Genomic DNA, 23,948 nt, shown 5'->3' with positions numbered 1-23,948 from the left:
CTTCAAAATTAGGAATGGCACCAAGCTCAAACATGTAGTGTAAATGCGAATGATCCGTTTGACGTGCATAACCCTGTCAGGAAGTACTGTCTCCACATCTGCATGCTTCTTTCTTGGCGACATTAAAATATTCCCCTGTATCTTGGTCCTTTCCTATTGGAGCTACTAAGATTTAAATGCTTTGACAAATGAATGTTTCTGTTATACTATTACATGACTCGGGCAAATAGCTCAGCATCAGGGACTAAAACTAGTACTATGGATTATAATGAGATTTCTCACTTTATTAAGCAAAATCTCTGGGAGAATTAATGTATCAGCATGGTTTAGCTGTAAACCATGCAATTCCAACTGAATGTGGCCTAAAAGTCCAAATAGTGGGAGGATGGGGGTAAAGTGGGGACAGATGGCCTCTAATCAGAAAGGACCTTTACTTAGGACCTTTAAGCCTGCCACTAAAATTCACTCGTTGTATGGCTTCTCTCTTCCCCTGGATGAAACTAGTCAGTTCATGGTAGTTAATGACTCTGCAGATAGAAGGGTGGATGGATGAATGGATGGATGGATGGATGGATGGATGGATGGATGGATGGACACTTAGAGAGATACGTAGATACATATATCGATAGATAGATTGTAGCACAAATTCTAGTTGGTCTTAATAAATAAAACCTGGGGTCAGATATTAAGGGGTGAAAGCTGAAGAATCAGAGTAGCAGAGTCACTAGAGAGACCTTCCACCTCTACCAGTGCTCAGACTGAAGAGACAATCCTGTCCTCAGACTGCATCCTCAGACTGCACCGAGGTCTCCTCCCACCTTACATTCCTCTCTCTGTCCAGTCATATCACTCGTGTCTCCACCTCCCAAGTGCTGGGATCACCTTTGTGTAATCTCTGTTTCTCTTTTAGACAGATTCAGTCATAAGATTGAATACCCCAGGGTGGCCTTGGACTAACAGATCCCACTGCCTCTGTCTCTCAAATCTTGGGATTAAAGGTGTGAGCCACCACTCCCTGGCATCTAATGACTTAGCTCTACACTCTAATCTTCAGGCAAGCTTTATTTGTTAAAACACAAACAAAATATCACTACATTAGATAGTACATAGATACATACATACATCGATAGAAAGATGATAGATAGATAGATAGATAGATAGATAGATAGATAGATAGACACTTAGATACATAAATACATAGAGACAGATGATAGATTGATAGATGACAGGTAGATAGATTATATAAGAACAGTCCTCCCAGGGACATCAAGGTACAATAAAACTAAGCACAAACCATCACATAAAGACTGGATGAGGCAACCCAGTAAGAGGAAAAGGATCCCAGAAGTAGGCAAAAAAATAAGAGACAGCCCCACTTGATGTGGGAGGTGATGTATGCTGTGAATATGTTTTATTGCCATTGGTTAATAAAGATTCTGCTTTCGGCCAATGGCTTAACAGAATATAGCCAGGCTGGAAAAGATATATAGAGAGAATAGACGGAGTCAGGAGAAGCCATATAGCCACTGATGGAGACAGATGCCTCTGTTGGAGTCTTCTGAAACTTTGCAGGTAGGCCACGACCTCGTGGTGATGCACAGATTAATAGAGATGGGTTAGTTTAGGATGTAAGAACTAGCCAATAAGAATTAATACAGTTTCTATGTGATTATTTCGAGTCTGAGCAGACAGGAACAAACAAGCTCATAATACCCACTCCCATTGCTAGGAATCCCATAAGAAGACCAAACTCCTCAGTCATAATATATATGCACCTATGGTCATAGATAGCATATATGACCTAGGTCAGAGCCCTACTGATTTCTTGATCTCCTCGAGCCTCCATGAAGCCCACTCAGTCGATTTTTGTGGACTCCCCAAGCTCCGCTAATATTTGGCTGTGGTACTCAGCATCTGTTCCCATCAGTTGCTGGATGAAGTCTCTCTGGTGTCTTTGATGAGGGTTCCGCTAGGCTCCAGTCCCAGAACACTCCACAGGCAGGACAAACTATAGGTCGAAGGGTTTGTGGCTGGGTTGCTGTCCCAACTCCTCCATTTGAGGCCTTGCCTGGTTAGAGAAGACACCTGGTTCAGGCTCCACGTCCACTGTTACTAGCAGTCTTTGCTAGGGTCACTCCCATAGATTCCATGGAGTTCCCATTGCACTAGGTTTCTATACCTCAATTCCAGTCCTTTCCCCCAGTGAAATACTCAAACTTTTATTGCTGCGTTTAATTTTCTTTCCAGTGATCAAAAGGTATAATCTTACCTCATTAAGTATTTTCGCAAAAGAAGAGAAGTCTGAAGACTTTCATTTATTTGTTTTTGAGTAAGGCTTTGTCTTGCTATTTTTGAGTTAGGCTTTGTCTTGGACTTGCTGTGCGCAGTGCAGAATCACGCTGTGATTCTCCTTCATCAGCCTTCCACACGCTGGACTACAGACACATTCACCAAGCTCATCATGAGTATGTCTTTACAGATGAGTTCAACAAGTTTTTATAAAATTTCATCAAATACTTTAAAAAATATTGCCCATTTTCATTATATGTCATTACATGGACAACACATAGCTGTAAAAGTAAACATTCCTATGCCAGTTTTTAAATTAACAATAATTGCACCTTGGATAAATCTCTTTGGTTGCAATACTGCCACTGTGCAAAGTTTCACTGAGTCAAAAGGCAAATAATAAGAGTAAATACTCACAACACATGACAAAATGCAACTGTGTATCATATCCGGGGAGTACTCCATAATCTGAAGTCTGATGCATGCTTATGAGTGTATGGAAATACAAAGCGGAGCTGCCAACAGACTCGCAGAGAATGAATAATATAGATATTATTCAAGGGGGCTAGGGGATGGTTCAGTGGTTTGAGCAGGGGACCCCGCTCAGTTCCTAGCACCCCACAGTGGCTCACAACCCTCTGTAACTCCAGTTCCAGGGTACGCAACCCACAACACACATGCAGACAAAGCACTCATACCACACATAAAATAAAATAATAACAACGCATCACATCAGAGGGAATAATACTTTTTCCACAGCTGTAAACAAACCCATTGAGCCTGGAGGTGCTAGCACCTAACATCCCAGCACCTGGGAGGCAGAAACAGGCCAGTCTCTGAGTTTGCAGCCAACTGGTCTACATAGTGAGTTCCAGGACAGCCAGGGCTACACAGAGAAACCCTGTCCCAAAAAACAAACAAACAAACAAACAAAACAAAACTGAAAAATCCACACTTTGAGAAATGTTATCATATGCTAATGTGATGAAGTAGGACATTTCAAAACAGTGACTCTATACATGTGGTATGTCCATTTACCTCATCACTCAGGATAGAATGGCAGGAAGATCATGAGGTCAAGGTCATCCTTGGTTGGAGCCAGCCTGGTCTACATGAACCCCTGTCTCAAAAAACAAAAATAAACTGGTAAATAAGTAAACCTCCTTTCTCACTTCTCCTATCAGATCACCAGCAGGCATGGGAGGGGGAGCAGGACTCTTCCACAGACTCTCTCGGGGCTGCCATGTCCTCTTCCTGTGTCAAATCTATGGACACACCTCCCCCAGCCGCCAAACCCATAAAACTCAGCCCATCTTCAATCGTTATGAAAAAAAAAAGCAAGCACCTGGGTCTCATCCTCAGAAATTCTAACTCAATTGCTCCGGGGTGGTTCCGGGCAGGGCGCTGGGACTTTAATAACTACAGATTATTTTAATAATATACAGCCCAAACTGGGATTCGTTGCATTACCCTGCTTGATTATTTTCTTACGCTCTCTCATTGGTGGATTTGAGATTATCTCCCCAGGACATTGCCTTCTTGACCGCCACACCACAGTTTGCACCCTGGCACCTGCAGAGTGGCTGGCACATACATTACTCCACTGGTGGTAAAGGTGCAGCGTGCTCTATCTCCCAGAAGGATTTGGGGTGGGATTTACAAAGTTAGTGAGTCTCTCCTGAGACCCCCTTCTCCACCCCACCCCCCAGCAGCCAAGCCCAGCGGGACGCTAACACTATTGAAGGTCTCTTTTCAGGCTCTCTGCTTTGATGTGACCTCGGGAAACTTGGGGAGCAGTCTAGCAGATAGCTGCTCCTCCCACTAGCTTTGGGGGCTCAGGACCGAGTCCCAGAGCTTATAGGGGTCTCAGACGACAAACAATGGGGTTGTCCTTTCGGAAGGGAAATGCTTACAGGGAGGCCCAGGTGGGGGTTCTGTGCGCTCGGAGCAAGGGGGCGCTGCGCCTTCGGTAGCGCGAAACTGGCTTCTCCCAGCCCCAGGGCTGACGGGACCGCAGCGTGGGTGCGCAGCTGCACCCTGACTCTCAGAGTATCAAACCAGCACGAAACATTTTTCTATTCTTTTTTTAATCTACAATATTTTGATCATGTTCTTTCCCCTTCCAACATTAAACTTTTAAAGCGCTTCTACTTGTGTGCCTAGAGATGCAAGCGTGCTGGCATCCCCAGGCTCTAACTTCAAGATGTATTTTAAGTGGAAACTGAAGCAAGGCGCGGGACAAAAGCGAGCAGATGGATGGGAGACGAGGCGGGTGCACCAATATCCTATAACACAGTAGCCCCAGACACGGTTAGAAAGGAATCCTGTTTGCCTTGTGTTCTGGAAACTGGGAGACGCTGTAACCAGGCGACAAAAAAAGAAAAGAAATTAAAAAAGAAAGAGAAGGAGGGAAGAAGAAAGAGGAAGAGAAAGAGGGAGGGAGGGAAGGAGAGAGAGAGAAATTTCTGCCAAATATTGCCAAGTATATTTTACTTTTAGGTATATATTAAGCTTATATTTCATAATGTGATAATATGTATAACAATGTATTTTTATTAGATTCTCCAACTATTGCAGACTCCAAGGCATCTGCCCTGGAGGCAAGGAAACTGCCCCCCCCCCTCAAAAAAAAAACCCAGCTCGACTCACTGCTATAGGTGGGGTCCTGTTTCTCAAACATTTTCAATAAAGGTAATCTGGACTAGGTAGGTGTTTGTGGGGGATGGAGAAAGGGATGCTCCAGTACGGGACGCATTCTAAGATCTAAGCCATGGGGTGTGCTTGAGAGACCTTGGCCCCCATCTTGCCAAGTGGAGTTAAGCGCTGGAAGTCCAGGCTCCAGCCCAGGGCTGTAATAGAACCACCAGCCCGCACCGCGCTGGTGGAACTGAATGGAACTTGAGCTGGTTGGCCAAGCGCGAGTCCTCCTAGCGCTGAAAGCCTGTTTTGAGAGGGAACCTGCTTCATGGTTTGTGCACCGCCCCAGCATAGTGCAAGGAGAAATTCCTACTAAGACAGAGCCCCGGGAACAGGGCAAAGGACACCCCTCGGACCCCAGCCCCCACCCCTGCCTACAGTGAACTGCGACCTAGGAAACAAGAACGCAAGGTGCCATACAAAAGCTAGCAGATGGGAGGGAGACAAATCCCCCAGTCAAGATTCTCCCAGCCAACCCCAGCATGCCTTAATGCTGAAGGAGGGACCGCTATCTGGGAGAGGGGAGAGAAAAGGAAAGAGGAAAGGGCGGCGGCGGGGGGGGGGGGTGCTCGGAGTGCTGGGCGGGAGGGGGGGGTGTCACAGTGTGAACTGGACTTTGCTTCCCTGCAGCTCCCTTTGCAAAAGCCCCCACAAACGACCTTGCTTTTGTTGCTGTTTTTGTTTGCTTTTGTTTCTATTAAGGGTTTCAGAGTTGGAGGAGAAGGCCATGGTGCCTCCATAGCTTCCAGGTCCACCTGCTCTTGCTACCCACCGATTATATATATACCCTTCAAGTTGTCACTTCATGTCACCTGCCCTCAGCTTCTTTATCCCTGAAATAGGGCTTCCTGTGCGTGAAATGATGGTGGACGTACGTAACAGAGGCAGAAGGAGAGTGTGAGATGAGGAAGGCCCAGGCCTTGGCCTAGCTCCAGCTGGCAGAATGCTCCCCTCCTGTTAGGGTTATTTCTAGCTTGGAGATTTTAAACGGGGGCTCTAGGCCCAGCATTGTGTGACACATTTGTAAGCCAAGTATTCACGGAGGCTGAGGCAAGAAGATCTCTGAGGTTGCAGGTCCACCTGGGCTACATAGCAAGATCCTGACAAATGCATACATGCATGCATATTCACATGTACGGTCTGTGGTTCTTTCCCAAGAGGCTCTTTATGAAGAATGGGCAGCGGGGCTAGGGATGTTGCTCACTGGGCAGAACGTTTGCCCAGGAGGAGGGGGCCCTGGATACCACCCCAGTCCTGTATAAAAATGGTGCCATGGTCACCACACTGTGAGCTTGAGGCCAGCCTCGAATAAACAGAATAAAGAGTGAACACTGAATGCTGTCCATTGCTTTCTCCCAACACCACCACCCCCTTCCTCTGAGCCCTTCTTCTCCCATGGCCCGCAACCCAAGGACCCACGCTCTACAGCATCCGTGCTGATGTGACCTCTCCACCTGGAGCCTGGCAGCTGAGACCTTGCAGACATCACTCTCTCTGCTACCCTTTCCAGGTCTGCACCTTCCCCAGGGCCTTCCTTCTGCCTGAGCATGGCTTGGCCCCTGTATGACGTGCAGCAATAACCATCGGGGACCTTATGCCAAAGACACTGTAAAGGGGCTCTGGCCTACAGTGAGCAACTACTTTTATTTTCTTTCTTGTGCATTTGGGAAGTCAGTCTCCAACCGGATGCAGGGTGGCTCCAAGATGCTCTGTGATGCCCTAGAATAGGCGGTCCCTCCCTACAGATCTTACTAATCACAGCGAGGCTGTGGTCCCAGGCCCCACCAAGGACTCCAGCCGTTCAGGCCTCAAGGAGATTTGTATTGGCCCTCTCCTTTTGAGGATGCCCCCACTAAGGCTCTCAGGGGCTCACAGAGAGGTTATCCAGGTGGAGTCTTACACCCCTGGATTCTTCTGGAGCTAGCATCTGCCCTAGGCCTCCCATTTCCCAATGTCTTCACCAGTAACCAGTAGTTGGAAAAGACACCTTCATCTTAATGCCCCATTTTCTTTCTTTGAAAGAGTCCCGGCCTGAAGCAAAATCCGCAGTGGGGGAGCAGGAGGGAAAGAAGGCCCTGGGAAAAACAGAATGCTAATGACCTTTTGAGAAGCCGAGGCGGAAGGCTCGCCAGGGTTCGGGCCCCAGACCTCTCTTTGAAGTGCACCTTCCCAGTCCCGATCCCTAGAGGGGTCTTTGAATTCTTGCCACCCACCCCAGAAATGAAAAGGAGGGAAGAGAACAGCTGGGGATGTCCTTCTAGGTTTCAGAGTTACTCTTGCTTCCTGTGGCCTTTGACCACTACCTCCCCAAAATCAAACTGAAATCCCTGGGAAGAAGCAGGCCAGGTGCGTTCATCTTCATTAAACCTCAGGTCTTATGAAGAAAAGACAAGAAAAGCTGGGCATCTGACTAATGGAAAACAATAAACAAAGAAACAAGACTGAGCCTTCCTTTGAGCTGAGTGTGGTTGGACTCTCTGCACTCTGTGAGTAGGTACTGATTTCGATTTTATTACTACAGGAGGTGACTGGAGGCACTTGGGGTTTAAGGAACTTGCTCAGACAAGGAAGAGCCACAAACACCTGCCACGTGGAGCGTTGTTTTGTCTTGAGCGTCTAGAAAGGAAAAAAGATTCAAGTACAATTTTTGTGTTTGCTGATTTTTTTTCCTACTCTGTGAGTCCTTTTCTTCTTCCTATCTCTTTCTCTTTTCCTCGGTTATCTGAAGGACTGCTATTTAAGAATCTGCCTTCTCCCCATCTCTCACTCAGGGCCTGGATCAAGATTCTGTCCATGTCATTCTGAAGACTTGGCTCGATGGGGTAGGAAGTGGGTGCCTGGAGTGCAGACATCCTGAGCACCTTTGCCAGGAGGAGATTGCTGAAGAAGCACCTTTTCCCAAAGTTCTGCTTACTTTACCAGCGATGTGCAATCTATTTACACTTAGAACGCTATTGTTACCTGGAGACAAGATAGTCATTCCTCTTGGGGACATGGTTTCCCTGTGTATCCCTGACCATCCTAGATGGAACTTCCTCGGTAGACCAGGCTGGCCTCAGATTCAGAGATTCTCTTGCCTCTGCCTCCCCAGTGTTGGGATTAAAGGCGTGCACCCCCACTTCCTGGTTCTTCATAATAATCACCCCTATAAAAAATTCCAGCAAATACATGCCCCCTGCATTTTTCCTCTAGGAAATATTAACATTGACATACAAGGGGAAGGGTGACCATGCAGAAGCAAATATATAGTCTTGGAGGGTAGAAAAGGCCTAAACATTTTTTTTTATCTTTTTAAGTCTAAATAGGGTGAAAATATCAAGTCTATTAATTTAGAAGGGTTTGTTTTCTTTTTCTTTTAAATACAAAAAGCCCACCATAATTTCCCTTTAGTCTTCCTGTTTATAGAACACAGTGCCTGGTTGGGAGATGTGCTAGCTGGTTATTCCAGCTCAGACTGCCTTGGCAGATGAGCACCAGGCAAGTGCCAGGAGACTTGAGGACAGGAAGTCAGGAGGACAGATGGAGCCCCACACAAGTCCTGTACTTCAGAGTTGCAATGGTTAACCAAGTATTCGAGGAATCTATTTGCTGAGAGCATTTTGGCTTTGGCCTCCTGTGGCCTTCCTTATTTGTGTGAATAAACGTACTCCCAGAACAGGATAAAGGGAAAGATGTGATAATATAGCAACTAGATCTTGAGATTCACTAGAGTTAAAAAGAAAACTTTCATAAGAAACACAAGTGAAGATTACAGGTCTTCCTCTTGAGAGTATTGCCTTGACGTGTAGGAAAAGGGATTATCTGTAATAGGCAACTTAACACGTGTGTTCATTTCATTCCAGACTCTCTCCTCTTCATATCTTAACACTGAACTCCAGCTGCACTAGTGAAGATAATAATCTAACTTGGCCATTGTTTCAAAAAAAAATAAGTGAGTTTATCATGTTTCTTTGCCACACACAGTTGTGGATCTGGTATTTATTTATTTTATTTTTTACAGCATTTTCTTCTTTCCTTCTCCTCTCTCCAACCCCTCCCAGGTATCCTTCTCTCAAACCATGGCCTCTGGCCTCCTTTTAATTATATATATAGATAATGTACATTATATAATTTATATAAATTATCAATGTGTTATATAATCATATGCTGTGTTGGATGACATATACAGCATGTAATATAGGTATATGAATGGACTGTCCCAGTCTGGATAGTAATGTCTTATTTTTAAGTAAGGTAACCTATTTATTTCAATGTCTTAATAGGAAAAGACTTGCATGCATTCTTAAAAGTGAAACTGTGTTTGTGAGCTCTCTCAAGGATTGCTTGTCCTTGTCAAAATGTTTATCTTATGAGACATTTTCTAGAAGGAAGAAAGTGCGTAGCGAGAGAGAGGAAGGGAAGGAAGGAAGGAAGAAAAGCAAGTCAGCTTACAGTGGAGAAAGCTCTCTCCTTTGGGAAACACAGCAGAGGTAGCAGATTTGGCCATCGGAGAACAAAGGGCCAAACAGTGAACCTGAGATGGTGAAATAAAATGTAACGTCAACAAAGAGAGGGTCATAGATAAATAATAAAAGAACCAACTTGCCACAAAAAACCCATTGACATTTTCCCAGAGTCCAGGCAAAGTGCCGGTGACCCGTTAATGCTGGAATGTTTTCCTAGGGTTAAAGGGGGAGCATGCAGCATGTCTGTTCAGAATTTACAAAGTGTTTGAATAACACGGACCGTGTTTTGATAACACATTTTTAGTGGGGGTGAAAATAATAGAATTTATTGGGGCATTTATATGGGCCCCCTTAGTTGTGTGGGGGCGGGGGAGTGGATGGGCTCTAACCACATGTCATTGCACTAATCTATAATTCTCCTTTGAAATTTACGTGTGTGTGTGTGTGTGTGTGTGTGTGTGTGTGTGTGTGTAAGATGCAAGATACTGCTGTGGTTCCACGGCTTCTTAGTTTTACTTTTAAAAATCTCAAGCACTGTTATTTGTTACCTCTAAGGAGAAGGAAAGACAAGAGGGCACAGGCCACATTGCTGTTGTCACCACAAGCGAGCTGGCATTGTAAAGTTGGTGTTGTTTGGGACAAACTAGTCCGAGGTCTTTCATATGCTCACACCCAGGCTTGGCCTTGGCTTCCTTCAGCCTCTAGAGGCTGCTGCTTGCCCCATCTCAGGCTGCAGAGAGGCATTCGAGTGAACCCAACCACCTCTGGGGTCTGGTATTGCAGGGGTCTCCTCCCCAGTGTTGATGTTTTTGTTCAATGTATCACTGTCAGTTAAGCCACGGAAAACCAGGCACCTTTCAATAAATGTCTCATTTGGATTTCATGAAGCTCAGGGTGTAATTGAAATCAAACAGCAAACAGAGTGGAAGGTTCTGCTGTTTGCCCACCCAGTTGGAGCAAGGTGCTGCCTGATGTGTGCCCGACACACAACATCACTGCCTTTGCCTTGTTTTCTCTGCCACTTTCTGGAAAAGAGGACTTGGACTTTAAAGTGTGGCTGAGACACAAGACAACATTGATTTTCCCTCTCTCTATTTATCAGTATTACTGAACCGACACACACACAACAAAGCCCATTTTAGGTAGGAATCATAGATTTGTTCTCCATGATGCTCCAGCACTTTAGACCAATGTAGCCCATAAGTAATAATAATAATACAATATAAGTTCATCAACACAGAAATATTTATTTTTTTGACTTTATGAAGCCAGAAAAATATTTTTAGTGGAAATGGTGCTTTTCACCATTTTAAAGGGGGGAATCATCAGATGATTTCGAGTCACGATAATAATATATAACAACAATAATAATATTAGTAAGTTCCCCATGCCCCCAAATCCCGGCTTCCAAAGTGTTTCCTAGCGCTCTTATTTTGACTTTTGAGGGATTTCTCTTTATTTCTCCATCTATAAAATGTGTCAAAAATAAGATGAACGAGTATATTACTGAGGGTGGGGCCCCCAGGAGTCCATGAGAATTCTGAATCCTAGTTTCACAGACTGAATTGCACGGAGTTAATAATTTGGTGGCACTCGGGATGAACCTGCACGCTTTCGTGAGCTTGCTCTAGGGGTAGGATAGAATGAACCCGGTTCTGATGTGGTTGTAGGGACAGCTGGTCTGAGTTACTTGCGCCAGAGTGGGTCTGAACGGTGCCCATTGCCTGTGGTGGCACTGTGCCACGCTAGCGTTTCCCTGGTCTCTTCAAAGCATTTTGAAGGGACCCCGAAGCCTGCTTCTGGCTGTGTTAAAGCGCAAAACTGACATACACCTTCAGTCACCCCATCTGCAGATAGCGTGAGATTCAGTCTCACGCCTGCTTTCTCCTCAGACGTCCTGCAGCTCAAGTCAAGGCTAACACGAACTTAAAAATCGTCATTCGAAAACTCAGGGCTGAGCCGCCAGCGCTGAGGCTCTTTCCTGGAGCTCGCATCCCCCTTGTGGAATCCCCACATTGAATATCTCGCACTCTTTGAAGGGAATAAAAATTAACCACCAAGATTTCTCTGGATCAAAACAAAACAAAAACAGTAAAGTGACCGGATCACTCAGGCTCCTATGCCAGAGCCGAACTGGGACCAAATTCTGGGATCTCAGGGGCTGGGCGCGCAGGGTGCCAGCTCCTGGGTTCTCTAAGCCAAAATTGACAAGGCTATCGCTCCTACTCGCTAGCCTCTGACTTGGCGCTGAACACCTTCGCGAGCACCCAAGATTCTCAACACCATCACATCAAAACCCCACACAGCATTTGAGAGCGTGAAGGATCTCTCCACTCTCTAACACGGGCGTGCGGATATTCGTGCTGTGCGGGGTTTGGAACCAGGTTGGAAAGCTTCGCGTAGTTCTACTGCTGGGGTCTGGGCGCTCAGCAGATCCCGCGGCCATCTCATCTGTTCTAGGCAAAAAGTTTCCCGTGTGATCGTGTTCGGTTGGGGGAAGCAGAGTCACCGCATCTCGACCGGAAAATGCGCTCCCGGAGCGATTACTGCAGGCGTCCGTAATTGCTTATTAAAGGAGAATGTTCGGTCTTCTTATATCTGCAACGAAACGTGTCCCCTCTTCTGCAATAATAAAACAATAAAATATGACGGCACCGTCCTTGACTGTTTGCGGAAACGCAGGGGGGAAAACAGGCAGCTGGGCAAAGAAGCTTAATTCAATATCAAACTGATTATTTCACTAATTATTCTGCCTTCGGTATTGTGCCGCAGAGGAGAGGCGCAGGGAATCTTAACTGCACAGCTGCTAGGGAACCTTTGTGTCGTGGTGTCAGTCCCCACCAAGATGTTGGCGAAAGTGGGGCGTGGGGGAGGTAGAAATCATACAGAGTTCAGGAAAACCGAGCAGTGTGGATTTTTTAAATTGCAAACGATGAAAATGATGGCCCTGGAAAGCCGGTTTGTTAGCGTGGATGTGAGGGTAAGCGCTTGATTCGTTCGGTCTGACTCTTGTTGGGTCTTCAGTAGCCCACAGCACTCGGCCTTCTGATTAAGACAGGGCTATCTTTCGTCATTCCAGAAATCCCAAACGCCGAGCGCAAGGTTTCTCGCCACTAATCCTTTAGGTAAAAAGATGGGCCATAACAAAAAGCGGTTCCTGTGTGTGGATGGCCAGGAAGTCAGAGGGAAGGTGCGCTTTGATGTTACAGCGTCTGACGCACACACTTTGGGTCGCCTTCCAACCCGCCCCCAGATTTGCACCCTCGGGAACCTGTGCCTTCCGGCGAGCAGGGAGTGTCCAGAGACCTCTGCTCGGGCCTCTAGGACCTGCCTTTGCCAGTCTAGCCCCGAGCACAGGAATGACCCTTAAGCCTAGGGTTAGACCAGGTACGCAGACTTCAAACCATAAACTCCAGCGCCTTATAGACACCGGGATTGATTCTCACAGTGGGTTAGAGGTCCCCCAAGGAAACTTAAAAGCACCAAACCAACAACAACAGCCAAACAAACAGGCAGGGAGGAAAAGAAACTTGCAGGCAACTCGATCCAATTAATAAATGCTTAATTGAATTAGTGTCACCTCTGTCAGCCAATAGCAAAGTCCCCTAGCCGTGGGGCTGCGAAGCCCCTCCCTGGCAGCACGCATATAAGCAGCCAGCGACAGCTCGTAAGTTTCCAAGCAGTCAAGTAGGCCTAGGGTTTAGCACTGCGGAGCCAACAGAGAGAAGCGGGCTGTTTGCTAAATGGGAACTCAGAGCTGAGTCCTCTTCCCTGGTGTGAGTGTAGGGGGTCCTGGAAGCTAGACAAGGAAAGACGGAAGGAAAAGGAAACGCTGCTTGCTCAGTTTCCATCACCCACCTACAAGCTAAGGTTTGTTCCCTTGCAGAAAGGACGCTGGATTCGGGGCGCGCGCTGAAGCCGCCCCGCAGGTCCCCAGGTGGGTAGCCCGGGCGAGGGAGGAAGGGAACGTTACCTTCCCCTCGGAAGAGGGCGCTGGCTCCCCCCAGCCGGCCTTTATAACCAGGCCGCGGGAGACGAGGAGGCAGCCGGCTGCCGTCTGCGAATCGCAAAAGCATGCAGTTAGGAGAACAGCTCCTGGTGAGCTCCGTGAACCTGCCGGGCGCGCACTTCTACTCGCTGGAGAGTGCTCGAGGTGGCGGAGGAGGCGGAGGTGGGGGAGGTGGCGGGAACGTCAGCCTCCTCCCCGGTGCTGCTCCCTCGCCCCAGAGACTGGACTTAGACAAAGCGTCCAAGAAGTTTCCGGGCAATCTCCCGTGCCAGGCGGGTAGCGCAGAACCCACAGGCGCCGGCGCGGGGGCCCCCGCGGCCATGCTCAGTGACGCAGACGCCGGGGACACCTTTGGCAACGCCTCAGCTGTGGCCAAGCCCGGTCCCCCGGACGGCCGCAAGGGTTCCCCGTGCGCCGAGGAGGAGCTGCCCTCCGCCGCCAGCGCGGCGGCCAGCGCGCGCTACTCCATGGACAGCCTGAGCTCCGAGCGCTACTACCTCCCGTCGCCGGGACCGCAAGGCTCCGAGCTCGCCGCGCCCTGCTCGCTCTTCCAGTACCAGGCGGCGGCCGGAGCAGCCCACGGATCCGTGTACCCCGCGTCCAATGGCGCGCGCTACCCCTACGGCTCCATGCTGCCCCCCGGTGGATTCCCCGCCTCCGTGTGCCCGCCCGCGAGGGCGCAGTACGGCCCCGCCGCGGGCTCGGGGACCGGTGCCAGTGGCAGCGGCGGCGGGGCTGGTGGTCCTGGCGCCTATCCCTACGGCCAGGGCTCTCCTCTCTACGGGCCGTACGCCGGAGCCGCAGCGGCCGGATCTTGCGGAGGATTGGGAGGCCTCGGGGTGCCCGGTTCCGGCTTCCGCGCCCACGTCTACCTGTGCAACCGGCCCCTATGGCTCAAATTCCATCGTCACCAAACTGAGATGATCATCACCAAACAGGGCAGGTGAGCACAGTGCCGGGTTGAGGAAGTTGTGCCCGCTCTTTGCGTCCTATGCTTGGAGTGTTTAAATGCACGCCATACAGGGGACACCGCATCTCCAAAGTCGCGCCCCTTTCCATTCGCACGCACACCTGTGGCTTGGGCCGGCTGCCAAAGTTACTCTCCCCCCTAGTCACCCTCCCTGGGATTGACAGGGAGGAGGCAGAGATGGAAATGGATGGAATGGACCCTTGAAGGTGGATCTACAGGAGCCACTGGCTCCTGGGTTTGCAGCTTGCAGGCGAGGACACGAGGTGGGGGGGGGGGGGGAGAAGGTTGGAGCTGAGCTGCGGCCTGAGCACAAGTATTTGAAATGCAGTTTTTTCAGGCTCCATGCTCTTTGTTGGGCGCTTCTGTGAGAAGAGCAGAAGAAAGAAGTTGAGTTTGAGCTGGTGGGTGGGTAGATTTTTTTGACGCCAGATGATGGGGGGTTTGCGGGGAACCTACAAGAAAATTCTGGTACACCTTCAAACTGCCAACAGCTACTTTTGGAGGAACGGAGGAGTGGGTGCTGGGAGACAGGAACTCAAAACTCTGTGTGTGTGTGTGTGTGTGTGTGTGTGTGTGTGTGTGTGTGTGCGCGCGCGCGCGCGCGCATATAAGTGGGCAAGCGCCTGCTTAATGTTTTGTGTTACCTGTGTCCTTAAAAATAATTTTTGATATCCCAGTAAGAAAACGAGTAAGATTCTGAAAGACCAGGGAGTTTGAGTGGATGGAGGTCTCAGAAGCATATGAATTAAGGGAAATACTGATTTGGAGGCTGTTTCAAAAATTGTTAATTCAAAACTGTTTTCATAGTTTCCGGCCATAGCACCTATTCGTTGTTGTTGTTGTTTTGTTTATTGCAGTCTTCTATTGTGTGTCCAGGGGTGGCAGGGCGTGTCATGAGCGTTCCTACTGAAATCATTTCCTCTGGTTCTGTTCTTGGCACACAGGCGCATGTTTCCTTTCTTGAGCTTCAACATAAACGGACTCAATCCCACTGCCCACTACAACGTGTTCGTGGAGGTGGTTCTGGCCGACCCTAACCACTGGCGCTTCCAAGGGGGCAAGTGGGTGACCTGTGGCAAAGCCGACAATAACATGCAGGGTGAGGAGAGAGGAGGCCTGGGCCGGGAAGGAACCAGAGCCCCAGTCCTGGACCAGTCACAGTTCAATAACCAAGCACCTCACCCCGAGCCTGGGGCCTGGAGATGTTAGCATGAGTCGCCTTGTGTTGAAGAGAAATTTGCTCCGTCGTTTTTCTTGCTTCCTATTATATATCAAACCTTCACCTTGACCCTACCGGGCTGTGTTTGAGAAATAAATAGTCCAATGAGGTTCTGAGTTTGGGGGAAAGCTCCTGGTGTTTTCCTATTCTCTTGAGAAAACCGGGGCCTCCTCTAACTTAATCTATGAAAGTAAATATTCAATGAGCCACATCCCGTCCCGCTTTTGAAGGCTTCGGATTAACATTCGGGAGCCATCTCTGTTTTCAGTTTGGAGAGGCCGGTGATAGCAGTGCCTTGATTAAGAAAGGCTGGAAGCACCCTGGCCCTGGAGGGGGTGCCTGGAGTCCCGCTGTGATCCAGGGATTTCTGGAAGCAGGTCTCAGACCTGCTGCTGCAAACCCAGGCCTAACAAACAGACCTCCACCCCAACCCCGCACTCAACAGTCCTGTTTGTGTACGCGCTTACGTTTCCTTTCGGTTTTCCTCTTAGGCAACAAAATGTACGTTCACCCGGAATCTCCTAACACTGGTTCCCACTGGATGAGGCAGGAGATTTCCTTTGGAAAGTTAAAACTCACTAATAACAAAGGAGCAAGCAGCAACAACACACAGGTAGAGACAGGAAGAGTGGAGATCTTCCGCCTGGGGCCCCTTGGAGAGAGAGCCATACTTTTGTTCCTGTGTTTAATTGTTTGCAGTTATGGCTCCAGCTCACTTTTAATAAATTTATTTACCTTTGTTACTATTATAGTTTCTTACTATTAGGCATAGAAATGTAATTTGGGGGGGACTTGGAACCAAGAGGAAAGGGTGTTTATTAAATACACATAAACTCAGTTTTTGTTTCGAGTGGGTTTTTTGTTTGTTTTTTGTTGTCCCATTTTGAGGAATGGGACCTGTATATGTAGCCCAGGCTAGCCTTGAACTACTGATCCTCCTACCTCCCAGGTCAGATGGTGGGATTATGAGTGTATCCCACCACTCCAGGTTCAGAATTGGAACTTGAAGTTGCAAAAGTGTTAATGCCAAGAATCTTAAAAATGATAACAAAAAACTCAGCTCTATTTCAAGAAGCGGCGAGAACCTTGCTATTCAATGTTGTGAAGAACACATCCTTTGAGGTTTTCCCTCATATAACACAAAACTGGGGGGAGTCTGCTAATTTCCGTAGCGGGCAAGCCGAAGTCCCATTTCACAATACACAATTTGTTCAAGTCTCTCTTTGGCTCTGTTTCCAGATGATAGTGCTGCAGTCTTTGCACAAATACCAACCACGACTGCACATTGTGGAAGTGACTGAGGATGGCGTAGAGGATCTGAATGAGCCTTCCAAGACCCAGACCTTCACCTTCTCAGAAACACAGTTCATCGCCGTGACCGCCTACCAAAACACCGACGTGAGTGTCCCAGGCTTGGCAGGAGCCTTTCAGGCTAGGTCTGTCCAGATAAAGCCCTCAGTTACTATCCTTCTCCTCTCTCTAGATTACGCAGCTAAAGATTGACCATAACCCCTTCGCCAAAGGCTTCCGGGACAACTACGATTCGTAAGTACTGCTCTCCCCCCCCCCCCCCACTCACAAGGTCGTCTTTTAAGACTGTCTCCCGTCCCAGGCTGCCTGCAACTTGCTGAGAAGTAAAGATGAGCTTGAACTTATGATGGTCTTGCCTCCATCTCCTTAGTGCCGAGCTCACAAGCATGGGCTACCACACCCAGGCTTCGAGTGTGCTAGACAACCATTCTCTCAATTGAGCTTCATCTTCAAGCCCATTTCCTGCGTCATCTTTGAACAGGAAATGAGTCATCGTTTTCCTGAGGACATATTTAGTATGACATTTTATATCTGGGATTTTTTTTTACCTATTTTCATGTTTGTTTTTGCTGACATACACAAACACAGCACACGCTGGGTATTAAACTCAGGTCTTTGTACATGCAAGGTAAGCATTCTACCATTGAGCTATATCCCCAGACCTATTTTTGCATATATTGGCCTTAAGCAATCTTGCTTTACTTATTTGTGCCCATTTTTTAATTTGATCCAACTATTTTTTTTAAAACATTATTTCTAATGAAGTGTGTTTGTGTCTGTGTGTGAGTATGTACTCATGAATTGGGTGCCAGCAGGCCAGAGGTGTCAGATCCCATAGAGCTGGAGTTACAGGTGGTTGTCAGCCCCTTGACGTGTGTGCTTCCAACCAAACTCAGCCTTCAACTCCTGCTCCAACTTTGAAAAGACTCCCTAGCAGATTTCCCCCTTCTCGTGTTCTATGAGGAAAAGTCTGGAAGGTCGCTGTTTTCACCACACCGAATAGCAAGGCCCTGCATTTGAAATAGCATTGAGTCGTGGGGTTGCCTCATGGCATCCTGTCCATCACATTGCCAAGAGGGGGTGTACGACTGAGCACTTGTAAAAGTAGATTTCCTCATTTGTTTATTTGGCGGTAGAGGCTCATGTAGCTCAGGCTGGCCTCAAACTCAAACTGGCTGTGTAGCTTCCATGGCCTTTTACTTCTGACTTCCTGTGCTGGGACTGCAGGCCCGGCACTAGCCCTGGTGTGTGTAGATCCGGCCACGGAACCCAGGCCTTCCTGCTGGCAAGGCCAGCCCTCCACAAAAGGGTCTCTAGCCACAGATCTGACCACTAGGAGGAAAGCTCCTGTTAAGGAGTGGGAGTTCTCTGTAGTCTCTTGTGGAACACACCAGCCCTCTCAGCCCATGCAGTTGAGAACAAGGCTCTAGTTTCTGGGAGATAGTTTGTTTGGGGCTAACACAGGTTGTTTTGTTTTTTTTAAGTGTCTCTCTTTATATTGTAGCATGTACACCGCTTCAGAAAATGACAGGTTAACTCCATCTCCCACGGATTCTCCTAGATCCCATCAGATTGTCCCTGGAGGTCGGTACGGCGTTCAAAACTTCTTCCCGGAGCCCTTTGTCAACACGTTACCTCAAGCCCGATATTATAATGGTGAGAGAACCGTGCCACAGACCAACGGCCTCCTTTCGCCCCAACAGAGCGAAGAGGTGACCAACCCTCCCCAGCGGTGGCTTGTCACGCCTGTCCAGCAACCTGTGACCAACAAGCTAGACATCAGTTCCTATGAATCTGAATACACTTCCAGTACCTTGCTCCCGTATGGTATTAAGTCCTTGCCCCTCCAGACATCTCATGCCCTGGGGTATTACCCTGACCCAACCTTCCCTGCAATGGCAGGGTGGGGAGGCCGAGGCGCTTATCAGAGGAAGATGGCAGCTGGCCTACCATGGACAGCCAGAATGAGCCCCCCTGTGTTCCCAGAAGACCAGCTTGCCAAGGAAAAAGTCAAAGAAGAAATTAGCTCCTCCTGGATAGAAAACCCCCCTTCCATCAAGTCTCTAGACTCCAACGATTCAGGGGTGTACGGCAGCGCTTGCAAGAGAAAGCGCTTGTCTCCTAGCACCTCCAGCAATGGAAACTCGCCCCCTGTCAAGTGTGAGGACGTGAACCCTGAAGAGTACAGTAAAGACGCCTCGAAAGGCATGGGAGCATATTACGCTTTCTACACAACTCCCTGAAGAGCTGTTTTAACCCCCAGTGTTTTCCAGGTGGACCTGGTGGTGTTCCTGTTGTCGTTTTCTTTACCTAGGTGACCAAAAAGACTTTTCCCCTCCACCTTTGCTGTCTCCTGTTTTGTGCAGTTCTCTGAGAGAAGGTGCCAAAGCTTTGCCGTAGCTGCAGGTAACGAACTGAAGCAAACCTAGCATTTTTTTTTTTTTACCCTTTGTAAAATAAAGTTAATGGAGGACTCGGAAGTGTTTTAAAATTCAGAGGTTGTTCAAAGTGCTGGATTTATTTATGGGAAACAAACATTCAAGAAAAGGCTGTGAAACTGAGTGCCAGATGCTATCCAGTGAGTTTCAAAAGCAAAAAGCAAGCAAAAGTCTTTAGCTCTCATTTCTACTTGTAAATCTTTAAGCAAACAGCAGCCCAGAGTGTTAAGATATTTTTGCTTCAGGAAAAGAAGGGCTGGGCCTTGAGTTTCAAAAGTGGGCTCTTCACGGCTATCTTCTGCCAGTGTCTGAAGAGTCTGGGCTTGAGAGTCAAGGAAGAAAAAAACTAATGGGAAAGTTGCTAGCTAGTCTTGGCTGCCTGTAGTTCCTTACGGGATTTTGGGATAAACCATTTGCCATAGGGATGGATGGCCCTGTGTTGCTGGATGATACCAGGGGGATCAGAGAGAAAGGGAGAATTTAATTGTACAGTTGTGTGTTTAGACACTGTAGAGTACTCTGGAATATATTGTACAAATTCAGCTGCCTAGGTATCAGAGATAAAGTAATGTAAACTTGGTGCCTAGGCTTTGTAAAGAATTTGCAGGGTTGAGCGGAGCCTCAGTAGCTCGGCTATTCCCTCCACTTAGTTATGTACTTACTCAGCTGCCTCTGTATTCAACCACACTTAAGAAAAAAAAACCTGTTTAATCTTCTTTCCTTGGTCATCCCTACTTTGCCCTCCAGTAAATGTGAAGAAGTTGCAGTCTGATGCCACAGTTCCTATAGACTTTTTAGAGACTCTGGATTTTTATGTACAGTTGTAAGTCATTTTTAATAAATGTGGTTCAATGAGGGAATGGATACAGCTCTGTCTTCTGTGCTATGGATTTTATGTATCTAATTTTGTTTCCTTCTGCCCTTTTTCAGAGTGAACAGTCTCTTACACATTACACACATACACACACCAAACTGGTATCTTTTAACTAGGTACTGTGGTCTTGAGGAGTGGGCAGGGGGTGCTTCTTTTTAATCCCCCCCATCCCCACCCCCACTCCAAAGATGAATGGGATCTACTTCCTCGCCCCACTAGGAAGTGTGGACAATGGGTGTTGGCTGGGGGAGGGGGTGGGTTGGGAAGGGAGTGTTTGCCCTGGAGACGTAAGATTGCACTCTGCAGGTTTAATTCTAGCTCCCCACCCTCCGCCCCTGACCTTAGTCATTTAGTTCTTTTCCTTGGTTTACTTTAGGCTACCGGTTCCTAGACCCACTTAAGCTCCCTGGGAACCCCCGCGGCCATTCGAGCGCCTACGAGTTCCGGGTCCTTTAAGTACCGCAGGGCGCGATGTTCACTAACCCCAAGCCTTGCGCCCATCTGCGGTTTTCCGCGATTGGTGCAGCTGTTGTCCTCGGTTGCCTTACCCTCAGCTAAATTTCATCCTCGACTCAGGACTAGTACGCAGGCTAGCACTGGGTGCGGCGATCACAGAGTGTTCCACTTGTCTCGTGCACTGCAGTTCTGCAAACAGCATCTGGACAGCGGCGCATCTCCTCGCTCGAAGCTCCGCTTTAGTTACTTAACTGCGGGTGACGAAGCCCCCCTACCCCCAGGCCCTCGCTGAACCCTAGATGTGCGGCAGACCAGGCCGTTAGGAGAGAGGGCCCTCCCCGCCCCCTGCCAGACGTCCCACCGGGTTATCTGCAGACGGCTTAAAACCCAGCTTGCAAACCCTTGGAACCCCCTTCTCACCCTGGGGTAAAGGTCTGGCTGGGAGGGTCATTCTAACTGCAGAGCGCGGAAATGCAGCTGCTAAGAGGATTAGCTGTGGGGAGGCAAGCAATCAGTCGGACCCTCCTCCCCTTCTGCGCCCAATTAAGGCGGCAAGAAGATGTACCTGAACTGTGGGTCTCTCATGTCCTCCAAACTTCTGGGGCCAGAGCCCTCCCTGCACCGCCATGAACTTGGGGACCTGCTAGCTCCACATTCCCAAGATTGCCTGCTCAAGACTCTTTATCAAAGCCGCCCCGACTGTTACCGGAGTGTCAGGTGTGTGTATGTGTGTACTTTCTGGAGATTTTTTTAAAAATGTATGTCTGTGGGCAGCAGATTTGAGAGAGAGAGAGAGAGAGAGAGAGAGAGAGAGAGAGAGAGAGAGAGAGAGAGAGAGAGACAGAGAGAGAGAGACAGAGAGAGAGAGACAGAGAGAGAGAGACAGAGAGAGAGAGACAGAGAGAGAGACAGAGAGAGAGAGACAGAGAGAGAGACAGAGAGGGAGGGGGGAGAGAGAAGCATAGTTGGCCCAACCTAGTCAGAACCAACGTCCAACGGTTGGGTATCCGGAATATCAAACGATGCTCTGCCGTTTCTGTCCTCTAGAAAAACCCGAAAATGCTAATCACACGCCGGGATAAAGAGACCTCTGGCCTAGTCTATTTCAAGTCTTGTATATTTTTGCACCGTACAGTAAAAAGAATCTAGTACTTGTGAAAAGTCCCTCACAGTGTTTAATAGAAACGTAAATGGCTGAGTGGCCCCAATTAACACCTTGTGATAAGGCATTCCTAAGATGGAGTGTCAGACACCAAATTGTGAAGAGATGTATCTAATTAATCCTCCTAGGATGACACCGATAAACAAGACTCCATTTAAATAAAGATCAAGGGCTAGGAGCCGGGTCGGCGTGTTTACCTTCCCAACCCGGGCCCTGCGCACCTTTGCGCCGGCGCAGGCCTCTCCCCCTCGCAAGGCGGAGACAAGCGTAGGGGGTCTGCTGACTCGCCCAAGTTCGCTTGACCTCAGCTCTTGCCACAAACAAAACCGCTTAAACAAACTACAACGAAAGAGGAAAAATCGTCACAAAAGCAAAAAACGATTCGTGGTTGGAAATATCTCTTCATCGCCAAACAGTCTGGTTTTCGAGATAAAAAGGATAAAAAGCAAGCCAACAATACCCGTATTAATTAACTTTTTGCTTTGGAGGAAATTTGGAACAGGACTTTCCTCCGTCCTGCTGCGGATTCCTTCTCAGTGGGTGCAGTTTTTCTCTACTGTGGTGCGAAAGCCAAGAATTGCTGGGATGGGCGGGGGGGGGGGGGGGGGGGTTATAGCTACCTGGAGCGTGGTAGGGAACTTCCGATGCCTGGAAGGAAAACTGGGAAAGGCAGCAAAAAGCCTTAAAGAATTTAAGGGCCGAGGAGAAAGCTGCTCCTTCGTTGGTCTTCGTCTTGACTGGTGTTAAGGCTGCGGTTGAAGCCGGGTTACTGCTGTAATTTATGCCCCAAACCTCAAGGGATGCTGAGGCCCCGAATTTCCTGTTCGTCCCACCCAGTTTCCCTCCTTTCTAATTAAGCTTAAAGCCCAAATAAAGAAGGCAGGCTCTCGGGCTTTCTCGAATTGGGGTGGGGGTGGGGTTTAAGAGAAGAGATCAGAGAGAGAGAGAAGAGATGGGGTTGTGGGGGAATGAGTCCCTGCAAGTGTCATGGAAATGCTGGCGAATGAAAACATTCCCTATATTCTGCCACCGGTAGGGGCAAGAAAGCCCTGGCATTTTACGAGTTTGCACGTTTCTTCCTTCTGCTCCCCGGGACGTGTCACCGACTGACTGTCCTCTGCTCCGCTGCGCCCGGATTTCAAAAATTCCGCTTTCACCCGGTAAAAATTTCTGAACAACCAGGGGACTTTTAAAATAGCAATTTAAAGAGGAGGAAGGGGAGGAGGGAGAGAAGAAGGGAAAGGAAGAAGGAGGAGGAGGAGGAGGAGGAGGAGGAGGAAGGAAGGAAGGAAGGAAGGAAGGAAGGAAGGAAGGAAGGAAGGAAGGAAGGAAGGAAGGGAAAAATCCAACCTGTGTTATTTGCATCCTAAGGAACCCTTCCGTAACCCCATGCCCACCCCCACCCACACCCCGAGGCCTCAAGTTTGGATTTTCAGACAAATTCGGCAGGTCAGCCTTGTCCTCCAAGTCAAGAGACCGTTCCACCTGCTGCTGTCTGTTCGGGTAGCCGGATCCCTTCCCGCCTTCGCAGAGGCCTGCACCGCGCGCTCCGGGTTTGCACCTCGGCTCGCCTAAGAGAACCCTGGGTGGGCTTCATTTCCCCACCGCTGAAGCTGGGGCGATTCCGGTCGGCAAGTGTGAAGTGGCGGCAACAGTCTCTTCGCTTTGCTTTCACCTTTTCTTTCTTTCGTTTTTTTCCCTGTCTTTCTATCTTTCTTTTTTATTTTATCTTATTTTATTTTGGGGTCTTGTTTTTTTGAGTTTGAGACAGGGCCTCAAGCAGCCCAGGTTGCACTTTAACTCAGCTGTGTAGCTGAGGATGACTTTGAACTCCTGATCGTCCTGCTTCTCCTGTCTCTCAGGTTTTGAGACAGGGTCTCACACTAGAACACCGGCTGGCCTCAAACTCAGGATAATCCTCCTGCCTCACTTCCCGAATACTGGTGAGCCACAGGGTTGAGCAATCTGGAGGGACACAACCCTTCGTCCTGATCATCCTATACATAGAACGCCCGCACGCAGCCTTCAAAGGGAGGAGTTGTCCCCCATAGTGTCCAGCGTCAGATGGAGCTCTGCCG

General features: G+C 48.4%; 1 protein-coding gene and 1 pseudogene across 2 annotated transcripts; one reads left to right on the top strand and one right to left on the bottom strand.

Moving 5' to 3' along the window:
* Nucleotides 1–2,503: 2,503 nt before the first annotated feature.
* LOC142847480 (U4 spliceosomal RNA) lies at nt 2,504–2,666 on the bottom strand (annotated as a pseudogene).
* A 10,452-nt stretch (nt 2,667–13,118) lies between these two features.
* On the top strand, nt 13,119–20,242 carry Eomes (eomesodermin). 2 transcript variants are annotated; one of them, XM_075964218.1, is made up of 6 exons: nt 13,119–14,383; nt 15,355–15,509; nt 16,121–16,242; nt 16,869–17,027; nt 17,113–17,174; nt 18,502–20,242. In XM_075964218.1, exons 1-6 carry the CDS (start codon nt 13,506–13,508, stop codon nt 19,181–19,183), a joined length of 2,058 nt encoding a protein of 685 aa, XP_075820333.1. In that variant the 5' UTR covers nt 13,119–13,505; the 3' UTR covers nt 19,184–20,242. The 2 variants fall into 2 exon arrangements, with proteins under 2 accessions (XP_075820333.1, XP_075820332.1); XM_075964217.1 differs by having other exon boundaries at nt 18,445–20,242.
* The last annotated feature ends 3,706 nt before the right edge of the window (nt 20,243–23,948 follow it).

This window comes from Microtus pennsylvanicus, chromosome 3, assembly GCF_037038515.1.
Source record: "Microtus pennsylvanicus isolate mMicPen1 chromosome 3, mMicPen1.hap1, whole genome shotgun sequence".
NCBI lineage: Eukaryota > Metazoa > Chordata > Mammalia > Rodentia > Cricetidae > Microtus > Microtus pennsylvanicus.
Note: the sequence above shows the minus strand (reverse complement) of the source record. Positions and strands in the feature narration are given on the sequence as shown.

Excerpts from the sequence above, each read along its gene's own strand:
- Eomes (XM_075964217.1), top strand. The coding sequence starts at position 13,506 with ATGCAGTTAGGAGAACAGCTCCTGGTGAGCTCCGTGAACCTGCCGGGC. Across the intron at positions 16,243-16,868 it reads CAAGCAGCAACAACACACAG|ATGATAGTGCTGCAGTCTTT; the intron begins GTAGAGACAGGA and ends CTCTGTTTCCAG. Across the intron at positions 17,175-18,444 it reads TTCCGGGACAACTACGATTC|CATGTACACCGCTTCAGAAA; the intron begins GTAAGTACTGCT and ends TTTATATTGTAG.